This window comes from Pinus tabuliformis, chromosome 4_1 (genome assembly GCF_031772625.1).
Source record: "Pinus tabuliformis cultivar Carrire ecotype Pingquan chromosome 4_1, CPIR1, whole genome shotgun sequence".
In the NCBI taxonomy this organism is placed as follows: Eukaryota; Viridiplantae; Streptophyta; class Pinopsida; order Pinales; family Pinaceae; genus Pinus; species Pinus tabuliformis.
The window spans coordinates 540773779-540786722 of record NC_142303.1 but is presented as its reverse complement, the minus strand read 5'-3'; the positions used below and the strand labels follow the sequence as shown (position 1 = coordinate 540786722).

The 12944-nt window shown below is 28.8% G+C and overlaps 1 protein-coding gene and 2 long non-coding RNA genes across 3 annotated transcripts; all 3 read right to left on the bottom strand.

Moving 5' to 3' along the window:
* Positions 1 to 1095: 1095 nt before the first annotated feature.
* Positions 1096 to 1567, bottom strand: LOC149176975 (uncharacterized). Its single transcript, XR_016258698.1, has 2 exons — positions 1492 to 1567; positions 1096 to 1388 (listed from the first exon to the last, which is right to left on the bottom strand). It is a non-coding gene; the product is annotated as an uncharacterized LOC149176975 (long non-coding RNA).
* A 2515-nt stretch (positions 1568 to 4082) lies between these two features.
* On the bottom strand, positions 4083 to 5271 carry LOC149176974 (uncharacterized). The gene is made up of 2 exons (XM_089423248.1): positions 4567 to 5271; positions 4083 to 4435 (listed from the first exon to the last, which is right to left on the bottom strand). Exons 1-2 carry the CDS (start codon positions 4703 to 4705, stop codon positions 4242 to 4244), a joined length of 333 nt encoding a protein of 110 aa, XP_089279374.1. The 5' UTR covers positions 4706 to 5271; the 3' UTR covers positions 4083 to 4241.
* Positions 5272 to 10172: 4901 nt separating this feature from the next.
* LOC149176973 (uncharacterized) lies at positions 10173 to 11355 on the bottom strand. Its single transcript, XR_016258697.1, has 2 exons — positions 11262 to 11355; positions 10173 to 11128 (listed from the first exon to the last, which is right to left on the bottom strand). It is a non-coding gene; the product is annotated as an uncharacterized LOC149176973 (long non-coding RNA).
* Positions 11356 to 12944: the final 1589 nt, after the last annotated feature.

Genomic DNA, 12944 nt, shown 5'->3' with positions numbered 1-12944 from the left:
TACAAAATGGACATGATAGATCTGAAAAGATCGATGGATGATCATCTGAAAAGAGAGACAGATATAGAAGATCTGATCTGATGGATTTGTAGCATGGATCGCCTGAGAGAAAGCTAATAATCAAAACATATAGCATCTGAAGATAAAGAGAGAAAACCAAAAGGGGCTGTCGGCATAGGCAGTCATGATATGGGAGCGGAAAAAAGAGCGGAAAAAAGAGACAGGACATATATGGAGGAGAGGGATGAGTCTACAAAAAAAATTTATTCCTCCATTTCTAAGTTTTTGCGTTTATAACTGGTATTGGATAATATAATTTCTGGGTAAATTGGTTTTTTTAATGCATAAAAAAATTCAGAATTCTGAAAACTTTCAAAATACAGTCAATCTATCAACATTTAAAACCTCAAATTTATTATTTTAACTAAAACTCACAAAAACATATATCCAACAAAGGGTTTAATAAAAAAAAAAGGGTAAGACTACGTTGAACAGCAAAAAAGGGTAAGACTACGTTGAACAGCAGTTCGTGTAAGATGTGTTTGCCTAATAATTCGTCCTGTACAATCCTTACCCTTACATTTACAGGAGGGGAATGCACTGGACTGGGGTTTGACCACCCTTATGCCCTATCTACACTGGCTCTTACAGTGCCTCAAACATGGAAGGAAGGAAAGCGGAACATCATTTGGTTCGGTAGGTACTCGTTACAACAATGATGTCTATTTCTAATCCCTCTTTGCTTGCAAAGGTCTTAGCAAGGGGGCGCTAAAATAAAGGTAGGGGTGCCAGCAAATCAATGCAGAGCCTGCCACAATTCAATCAATACCGGTGGATTGGGGAGAAATCAGATGATTTGTGATTCGTGCCTGTTGTTCTTGCCCAATTCTGAACGGAGGGGGAAGGACACAGATAATTACCTAAGTTATGTAAGAAAGAAAAGAAAATATGCAAACCCCAATCCCTGTATAAGGGGAGGGATATAGATAATTACCTAAGCGGTGTAAGAAAGAAAAGAAAATTTTCAAACCCCAATTCCTGTATATCCGTAAAGGAAGAATATGGGAAGCAAAGCCACAACATAGTACACATAGATAGGAAAATCCTCTATCATTATACACCGAGATAAGGAAAATGTGAAAACCGAGGCTACAAAATCCGCCGGAATAGTACACAGAGACAGGAAAATGTGAAAACTGGAGTTTCAAAATTGTCCAAGGCTCTCAAACCCTGCGATTGACGTTCAAATTGTGAGAGAGATAGGATGATACAAGGAAAAAGAGTAGAAAAGGAAAAGCCAGCGAGCAGCATTGACTAGGTAATGCAGATCGGCTTTGTATTCAAATCTGCACACTCAGATATGGAGACAGGGCATTTGATTTAACAAGCTACATTTGATAAAACAGAACGAACACAAAGATATCAGAGGCATGGGCTTCTTTAGCGAACTAAATACTTAATTCTAAATCCAAATGGGCACGAATACCTAACCTGAATAACCATGCGTCTCACGAAGAACAGAGCAGCGCCGCAGAGCAGAAGGGCAAGTCAGAAAGATATTGAGCAGCACATTTGAAGGGCGGTGTGGGTGTGGGTGTGGGCCGCCTTTAAAGACAGGTTAGTGGGTAATTAATGAATTACCCACTAAGCCGGTTGGAATTTGACAAAAGTATCCTCATCTTAATCACAAATTGGTTGAACAAGCCAAATCCGATAACTAAATAAAATAATTTACATAAAAGATAATTTACGTATCTATTAAAAATAATTCATTTAGTTTAATAAATATTATATTTTTTATTTATATCATCCATTGAACTACGCCACATAGTCAATTTCTTCACCCAGTGAATTTTAATAAAAAATAATTAAGAAAATCAAATCAAATAGTAAGTAATTAGTTTACATAAAATAAATAAATTTACATATCATATAAAAATATTATAATATGAGAAAAACCAAAACATTATTTCCATAATTTCCCTATAAAAATATTATAATATTAGGAAAAAAATATTGTTTCCATAATTCTCATATTTATTAGGCCTGGAGTATATCCTGAAACTTTTTTATTTAGGTAAGAGCTATTTTTCTTCGGACATAACCAAAAAAAAATTAACTACCAACAAAAAAAAATTCAGTGACCCTAATTTTCCTTGAGCAAAACTGATAAATCAACCTCTATTTGTAAATAAATAACAACTGCAATTAATTATCCTTATAATAAATTTTCCGGCTTATAAAAAACTACCACATCTATCAAACTCCTTCCAAATTATTTTATATATCATATAAAATATATTATAACATTAAAAAGAGTACACATAATTCAATGAAATACACCATTCCCAAACTGCCACAGTGACCACAACCATTAAAGTCCTTCCATTCTTCATTTTCAAATATCCTTGCAATTCCTCCTTTTAAAAAACGCGTGCTTCATTTTTGGGTTTTTAAAATATGTTTTTATAATTTAAAGGTTAAAAAGGAGTTCTTAAAATATTAAAGTTGAAGTATAATTTAAATAATAAAAAAATATAATTTTAGTTTCTGAGAGATAATTTAATTGTGGAAATGAAGTGTTATGGGTTAGAAGTTTCAAAGTTTAAATTCCTTAAATATATTTACGGAAAAAAAAAAATATATATATATATATATATATATATATATAAAAAGCTTAAAATTTATAAAATTGATTTTTAAAATTATCCCATATTATACAAGTACAAAACCAAGTTAATTATCATTTCCTTTACATAAAAAAATAAATAATATAATATAATTACATAAAGAAAGAATAACATTTTAAAATTTTAATCAAAATATAAATAATAAACGTTTAAGCATTAAAAAGATAAATTTATTTCCTCGGGATGTATATGATCCTCCCAATGTCTTATCCATAACCGACTTAAGAAAAAGTATTTTTGTCTTTGTTCAACAACCGCTCTGTTGACGGGACTATATACGTTGCAAGCAGAAATTTTAGCATGAAATAAGAAACAAGCCGAACTTACTCATTTCGTCACTCTCGGAATTTGCATAAACTTTAAAAAGATAAATTTATTTCCTCCCAATGTCTTATCAATAACCGACCTAACAAAGAATATTTTTGTCTTTGTTCAACGACCTCCGCTATTTTCACAGTACTATGTACTTTTCCAGCAAATATTGTTTCATGTGTGGCCTTAATGTTTTCATTCGACGATCAAATTGTATATTGAATTTGGGGACTTAATGTTTTCATTCGACGATTAAATTCATAATATATAATTGTTTTTTTTTGTTGGTTTAGGGATAGTGAGTGGCCACGATATCTGGAAAATTCAGGTAGATTAATTGATCGTCTGTCAAGTAACGCTTAATTCCAAGGGTGTTAAGGAATTTCTTATAAATTAGATACTTAATAATAAACTAATTAAATTATTTCTTGGAGCTAATATATATATTTTTTTAAAACAATATTTCATTTTGATATGAATAAATAAATTTTATAAATATATTTAAGAACATTTATCATGTTACAAATACAATATACACTTAGAAAAATGTATAGTTATTTTTATATTTAAAATAATATTATTTTATTGTTTACTTAAGTAGGAATTGGGAAAAATCATTCTATCTACCATCACTAAGGAATAGATTTTCACTCCTACCAAATATATCTTTGAACCTTAGACCAATAACCTACTTCCTTAAGTCCTAAAAATATAAACTCTTAACTAAATAAAAATATTTTAACATCTCCTTTTATTTAAAACTCTTTATCTTTTATTTTTTCTATCTCATAATATTATTTTTCACAATGATTCATCAATATCAATATCTATACATAACTCACATTATTTGGAAAACATAGTATCCAGATTTTCCTTTTTCTATTTCAATAGATAACACCCAAAATAAATTGCGGACACGTCAATTCTGCAAATATAATCTAAGTGGACAGTATAAAACCATTTCTATCCCTTTTTCTAATCACATAAATCTAACTAATCCAGCACATTCAACTTATATACATTCAAACTAATAATTTTTTAGGAAAGAAAAAAAAACAAGATATAAATAATTCTCACCTAAAATATTAATTGTTGTTTTTCTATTGATCACACAAAACATAATGATTACAATAATCACACACTCGGAATAGTCTCATTTAACTCAACAATCAATAGTCTTATTTTATTTTAAGATAATCATCCATCGCAGCAAACGGGACCTCCTTTATCTTAAGATAATCACCCTTCGCAGCAAAAGTAATCTCCTTTGATTTGCGGACATGGAAAACATTGTCCACAGTGATCAACTGGATGGCATTTTGCCGGTGTTTTATCCCCCACAGGAACGTTCTCGCCATTGGAAGAAGCTATATCTGCCATTCCACTCAAACTATCCACTGCAGGGATGCCCTCACTGCCGAAAGAAGCTGTATCTGCAATTCCATTCCACTCAGTGCTTCGAAATAAGCATAATAAATAGCTTGATTCACACATCTTTAAAAACCTAAAAGAAAATGTCCCAATGGATTGCAGTCACACATAAATTACCAATCTTTATTCTTACCAGTATTCTGAAGAGTAGCAACAGCAGCCCTAGATGCAACTGCGCTTTTCATCAACAGGCAGATAATGAAGACTGTATAGAAAACCCATGCCAGCTGCGTCATTTGTTGAGAACGAGCAATTTTTGAATTCATAATCATGTTCAGCCCAATTGATCAGATTTGATTGCCAAAACAGCCTTTGATTTCTGGTAAATTGAGTATAAACACTTGCAATTTCAATCACAATATGTAGTACTCCCGATGCGGATAGGAAGTGTTGATCAAGTTACCACCATTTTTCCTTTCCCTGGGCGGCTAAACCTATTCTTTGCGTGTTTTAATAGATATTCCCTTCATTTATTTGTTATTCAAAACGAACACTTCGAACTTATTTCAAACAAATAAATGGCTAGGGATTTGATTTTTTACCTTTATCAGGTTGCTAATGGTTCCTTTAAAAAATAAAAATTGCGAAGTATTCGTAAACTACAACATAAGGAAGATCGACAGTATCAAATCATGAACTTTGATTTAGTTGGGTTGATGTTTACTTTCCACGTTGGATTATGTGGATTGATAATTATCCAACGAAAGTTTCCTTTGTTTTACTTTTGATTTATGTAATGTGAAGTGGAGAATTAAAATGTTTTTGTTGTAAGAGTACATGTAAGGCATTTAACAATATATAATGTTGTGAAATACACCTAATATATTTATTGATGAGAGAAAAATTAAGGCGCAAATTAATTATTAGGTGTTTTTTAGTTGGCCTAAGTGATAAAATATTTTATGATGGTGTTTTTTAATGTGCTTTTAATGCATCGAGCATTTTGATTAAACAAATTACAAAACTCCAATTTATTATTCTAATTTCTTTTTAACTATAAATGAAAAATATTAATATTTCATGATTAAACTACTAAAAACAAAAATTAAAAATCAAAAGTTAAAATACAAAATAATATTTTTTTATTGATATATTTAAGAGATGTTAAAATATTTGTAATTATTATTGAGAAGTTATGGATTTTTTTTTAATTAAAGTTAGAATAGAGTCCTTGCAAAGTTATATATATATATATATATATATATATATATGTGTGTGTGTGTGAAGTAGTATTGATGAATCATAAGATAATGGTGTGGTGGGTGAATAGAAAGGTAGGTAGGGGATTTTGAAGAGAAAATGAATTAATTGATTTAGTTGATTTTTTTTAGTAAATTTTAAAATATAAATTTAAAGTTTATCATATAGTATTAAAAAAAAGAGTGTTAATAGAGAAATAAACTTTTAAAATTCAAGTCTAAATTTGATAACTTATCTTAAAAAGAAGAGAAAAATAAAAAATAAAAATAAAAAAAATTAGCATTAGTGAAAAAATAAACATATGACAGCTCTTTACAAGGTTAATGCTCTAAACAGCCCCACTTTGGATTTCTATAAGAGACTTAGAAAATTACATGGTAGAGACCATCTTCCAAGAATAGTGAGCTCTACATGCAAGCTTAAGCATATCTTTAGGTAGATGGTTGTGAAGAGGCTCAATTATTAGTCTCAATAAGATTATGCTTCCCATAGAACAAGTTTGGTAGATGGAAATTATTAGTCTCAATAAGATTACGCCTCCCATAGAACAAGTTTGGTAGATGCAAAAGCATCTTGAGCTAGAGACACTATGAATTTAAAGTAGTGCATAAATATAGTGGTAGTGGTAGAGTTTCTATGTTACAAATATCTTAGGAAACACCAATGTGTCAAAAGATTCAATACCAAAGAGGAGCATATTTTCTACCACATTTCAACATTTTTATATTTTTTTTGGTATTTCATCTGCCTTCAATGTGGCCATGGCTTCTTCATTTGTCAAACCTACATTATAAATGTTAAGTGTGGTAATATTTAAATTTAATTGAGTCTCTCACGGGTGACTCTTATTTGGAAAAGGTAGTGATATATATTTTTACTTCGTAAAGTTTGCTAAATTCATTTGATATAATACTTTCAATAAAACTTTAACAAACAAAGAAGAAAGTGAGGATTTGATTGGGATGAGGGAAACTACTTTCTTTGTAAATCAAAAATTTATTGAAAAATTAAGGTTTCAAATGTCAAAATTAAAAGAAGGAAGTCAAAATCAATACTAATGTCAAGGTGGAGTACAAATAATAATGAATTTTTTTTGTTATTACTCGTTATGCATATGAAGTTCACATAATAATAAATTCTTTGTTGTTACTAGTTTATGCATATGATGTTGTTTGGATGACAACTAACTTGTAATAAGGGTATTATGATCATATTTTATGGTAAAAAATCAAAAGCACTAGGGTCATGAAGGTCCATTATTGTTTGTAGAATAAAGAAAGTAAAATTGAACCATGGAATTGGAAAGTGTGAACATTGTTTTTTACAACATTTTTATTAGGAATGATTTTCTATGATTGTTATTTGGGATCTATGAATATGATTACTTGGTTGTATTTAGTGGTTGTTTTATCTTTATTCAAAATGTAATGCTTTATGACCCCTCATCTTCTTTTTGGACTCTTTATTAATATATTGAATTTTCTTAATTGTAAATAGCAATCTTAATTTTTAATATTGTTGTCTCATTTTATTTCTTTTACATTAAAAATCAATTTTTTGCAAAAATAATTTTTTTCCTAAAATTTTCAATGTTAAAATAAAATAATAAATAAATAAAACTCAACTTTTAATCTTACATTTATTTTTAATTTATAAAATTATATATAATCATAATTTATGGTATATCTAATTATTTATTATTAATTAGTTTGGAATGAGATAATTTTAAATGAAAAATAAAATAAATGAAATCTAAATCATTTATATATATATATATATATATATATATATATATATATATATTTCCTAAAATCAATTTTACCGAAAATCTTATTGGATAATGAAAATAGTTTGAAGATTTCTAAAAACATTAAATAAATTTATATATCCACAAATGTAATTTGCTCAATGCAAAATTATGATTTTACCCATAATTATGTCTTCAACATTTAATAATAATCATAAAAAAAATAAACATATTTAAACATGTATCATAAAATATAATTTTTAAACAAAATTTCAAATTTTAAAATTAATCTATTTTTTAAATACAATTTGAACAACAGTCACAATATAATAAATAAATAATAAATGTGTTTTAAAGATGACAGATTCCAAAATCACTCTTCTCCTTTAAGATCCCCATATCCAATGCCATCACGAAGTAACCTATTGAACTACATGGGATATAAACTGAGAGAGAGTATTGGGATGAGTGAGATGGGATTATATATATATATATAGATATATAGATATATAATATTTTTTTGTTATAATAATTTTCGAAAAATATAAAGTTTTATTTTTTAATCAAAGTTTTTTAGGTAATTTAATTAGTATTTTTTAGGTAATTTAATTAAGGATAATAGTGAAAGTGCAGTATTATTGAAAAAAAGTTTGAAATTCATAAATTTTTAGATTATATAAATGCTTAAAAAGTATGTATAAACATTTAAAATAGAACAAAACTTAACATAATGTTAAATTAATTATCAATAAATATATTAATATAAATACTAAATATTTAACTTTTAAAAAAACATACTTAAACATTTAAATCTTATAATAAAAATAAAATAAACTTGAAATAATATTATATAATTATCAATAAATATTACATAAATAATAGATATTTAATTTATAAACCAAAACTATTTTAATAATAAGGACAAATAAAATTTATTTTTAAAATACTTAAACACGCCTAATTAATTTATCTGAAATTAAAAAAGAAAAAGAAAAAAAAAAAAAAAAAACCTATCAAATCTCGTTTCATTTCAGTAAGCAACTCGCGACAATGAACCACCCAATGGATTTAAAATTCCAGTTCATGAGCAATTGGGCACCGTGGTCAAATTCCCGTCCGCGAGAGGCGCATTTGATGAGATATTCTGATGATAGATGATATTGTCAATGAAAAAGTAAGAGATAAACAATCATTTTAACTAGCAAATTTTAAAATAAAAGTTCTTATACATGGTAATTAAAATGTTTTAAAATATTATTATTTATATATATAATTATAATTACATATATATTTTTTTTCAGAAAGAAAAGCTAAATATATTATATTAAGATGATATAAAGATCGTGGATACATTAGGCGAGATGCTACAGACAAGATGATATATTGTTCCAGATATACAATGGAGGCTGAAAACCTCAGCCATGAACCTAAACATTTTGTGCAAAGCCAAAATATAACAATCGTGAAGATTAGAAGCATATATTATCATCCAAAACTGTTGTAACCAAAGGTGATATATACATAACAATAAAAATTTAATATTTTAAACCTAAATCTATCCCACGCTAAATTAAGTTTGAAAATTACAATTAAAAAAAAACTATTTATGAATATTAAGTGACCTCTGATTAGAGAAATGTTATATGGCAATTTAGTTTGTGTAGATATAAAATAAGATGATTAGCCAAATGCTACATGGCAACTTAGTTTGTGCAAATATAAAATCAAGAACCAAGGAAAGCCATAAAAGACTAAAATCCTAATTAAGAAGCCTGGAAAATCATTAAAAAAAAAAAAATTAAAACTTTAATTAATTAATAATATTTCAAACGTTTCTATCACTCACAGAGCAAATAAATAGATTTAAATAATTCAAAAAATAAATAATATTTTAGATCAATAAAGAACATTATAAAATATTCACATATATGTTGAAGCTAGTGTTTACAACCCTCAATCCAATTCTATTAAGAATGGGTGGTTTGGAAAAGATTGAGATCTTAGAAACATTTCTATTAATAATAGTTTGGGATTATACTTATCTCTCAAACTTCATAGCAACATGCTAATATTAAGGTAATGCAAAGTTAATAATATATCAAATTCACTACAAACAAATAAACAACACTTGGATACTAAATAAATAACTAGTGCAATTATGTATAGTAAATTGTTAGTAAATGATGATAAATATCTAAACATTGATCTCATGATATATCTTATATTGTCATAAAATTAATTATTAATTTATAACTTTATTATTATTATTAAAATAATTAATATATGAGTTAAATATATATACATTTGAAAAAATATATAATGATATTCTTTATCATGGAAATTCACTCTCATTTTATCATGTAGATTCTTAACTTATATATGGGCTTTGTTAAATACTATGATCAAATATCATGGTTTACTAATACTACTATAACTCGCATATATAAAACATGTTCTTATCACATTTTTTTAATTAAACAATTCAATTTAAATGGCTTTATCATCCACCTAATAATCATCAATAATTAAATTAAACATAAGTTGGTGATGGAACTTGATTTTATATTTCTTTTATCTTCTTACACTACATGAGTATGGGTGGAAGTGGAAGACACCTTGAGAGATTTGAACATAGGCCGGACTCTTGCAAATCTATTCCAAACACCAAAACTCCAAATGTCCAAATTGGTTATTGGACTTGCTTTCATATTGCTTATATCTTCCTACACTAGGGGAACACCAGTGACACTTTAGGAAATAGATTCCAAACACGAAAACTCCAGAAACAAAAATTAGTAAAATAATGACTAACAATATTATTGTTTATAAAATACAAACTCAAAAAAATCCAGCTTAAAAGTGATAAATGTGCTCTACTCGGTTCACAATTTTTCAACCCCGTTCACTCCCAACTGAGTAGAACGTGGAAAGCTCTCAGCTGGTGCAGTGTACAATTTATTGTATTTATTTTTAATCTTCGTCTTCTATAAACCCTAGGGTGAGTTATGTTATATGATTACAATTTCTATTGCGCATAATTTAATTAATATGAATGTATACTAATGTAATTGTCTGTATGCGTATGGCTGGGTATTGCACTACATAAGCATGTCGATATGCATTTCATAATACACAATTTATTCTCAGCCGGTTCAGTCCATGGTAGTACTGACACATAATTAACAAGCAATGAGGCGCATTCAATGGACATGGAGGGCTAGATGTGACCTGGTGACGTCTCAAGGGCTGTGGCAGAGAGCCATGGTTTGGAAATTCGCAATACCTAGCTGTGGTGTAAGGTAGGTTAGGGGCCGGGGACGTTAGAAGGTAGTATGGGCGGATAAAAATAAGGCTGAAAGCGGTAAATGTGAGAAATGGCCTGGCCCTCCTGCAGCAAATGAAAAAAGAAATACAAACTTTGTTAGAATCTTAGCGCTCATGTTCAATATGCATATCCGTCTTGTAACAATGTACATCTGTCCAAAATAGATATAAATGGCACACAGAACGGTGTGACATTGGTTGATGAAGAGCAATTTTTGAAATCATATCCATTCCGGCGGGGCCAAGTTTAACAGATTTCACAGCCAAAGCAGCCTTTCATTTCTCGTAGAATGCGAATAAACCCTCGCAGCTGCTGCTCTCCACGTCTGCCATGATTACTCCGTAATTAGAAATCAAATTACAATTCTGTCAAATTTTCCCAAACCCTCGGAGCTTCTGTTGCGCTCACGGTCTGCCATGGTTGCTGCGTGATTATAAATCAAAGTAAAATTGTGTGAAAATTGGCCACTGCATTGAACAACAATGTACAAAATATAGATCCTATTACAATAACATAATCGATTTACATGAATTTACGTCATTCGTGAGTCAACTACCTTGCAAATACAGCCGCTGCTCTCCGCTCCTGCCATGATTGCCGTGTAATTAGAAATCAAGTTGCATTATTGTGAAATTTTCCCACTGCACTCCACAGCTATATATGTACAAAATATATAGCATTAGTATCTATTCTTTACATTTTCTCTCGATTTTCTCATAAAGAAGGAACAGCATCCATTCTTTACATTTTCTCTCGATTTTCCCATAAAGAAGGAACGGGAACGGGAAGTACAGGGGTTAAATTTGACAGGTCACTCTACCCATCCATCAGAATTAATGACGGTTTTATTTTTAAAGGGCCTGACATTTAATATTTATTTTTACAAGTTTTTTTTTAACTTCTACCAATCATATTCATAATTGTTTTCACATTAAAATAGTGAATGTAGGCAACTAAATTAAACAATTAAATTTAGTTTAACAGAAATTGAATGCACATACCATGTTTTCCATTTAAGTGGCTTCAATGCCAATTCAATTAAAAAATAATATGCATGACATAAGTTTCAAACAAAAAAACATAATGTGCATGAAATATGTAAATGTTTTAAAAAATACATTTAATATCATCATGTACAAAAACTAAATTTTGGAGAGCTTTACCAAACAAAGTAATTGTCAAAATAAATACATGTTAGGGCCATAAGGATCTGTAAATGTATAAAAATAAAAAAACAAAAACAAACTACATATCTGGGCCTTCTTCTAAAAGATCTTCAAATATTCAACTGTGTCACCTAGCATGTCTGTAGTGTTTGTTTGCTGCATTAAGTCCAAAAGTGAAACTTTATAATTATTAATAACATGCAAATTGTAACAACTTTTACAAACAATGAGTTCACCTACTATCTAGGGATATCACATTCATAATATTAAGGTCCAATTTTCTTATTTTTCATATTTCGTACAAACTATTCCATTACTTATGGGTGTTTTTCCGACATGCAAATATGCTAGTATAGACATGGTTTGTATATGTGAGAAAAGCCTATAAAAAAACACCAAATATTATGGCATTTATTATAAAAAAAAACAAAACAAAACAAAAAAAACAAAAACCATTTTTCTCAAGCAAATAATTACACTTCTCCATCAAAGATTAAACATCCAAGAATAACCTAATGAAATTATATAAACATCCAAATATATAAATTTAAACTTTATTTCTACTATTAATTCAAAAAATCATATAACAAAATAAAAAATTGTAATTTGCTAAAAGTATTATGTAGTAGAATTCTTTTGATAATTACTGCGAAATAAAGTTCAAGCTGTAAAACGATTAGACTTCTCTTTCAAATATTAATTTATGTTGGGAAATTTTCAAAATATTATGTAGTAAAATTCCTCTGATAATTATTGTCATATATCCCGCTGCGATTTTTTTTTTTTAAATTTATCTATACATATTCCACTAATTATCAACACATAAACGGGTTTTGTTGTAAACTCTACATGGTTGACAGGTCTGAAATCCTATCCTTGTATGTACGTTCCCATGATGGTTCAATTAAAATTGGCATAAACCATGTCCTGTAGGCGTACCACCACCCAACCGGGTGGATAGGATTGCAAGGGTTCTCACGCAATTCTTTAAGACTCGAATCTACCAGCGAATGCCACACTTCCCACCCGGTGATTCGTGTAATCCTCCATGGGTATGAAAATTAACAATGTTA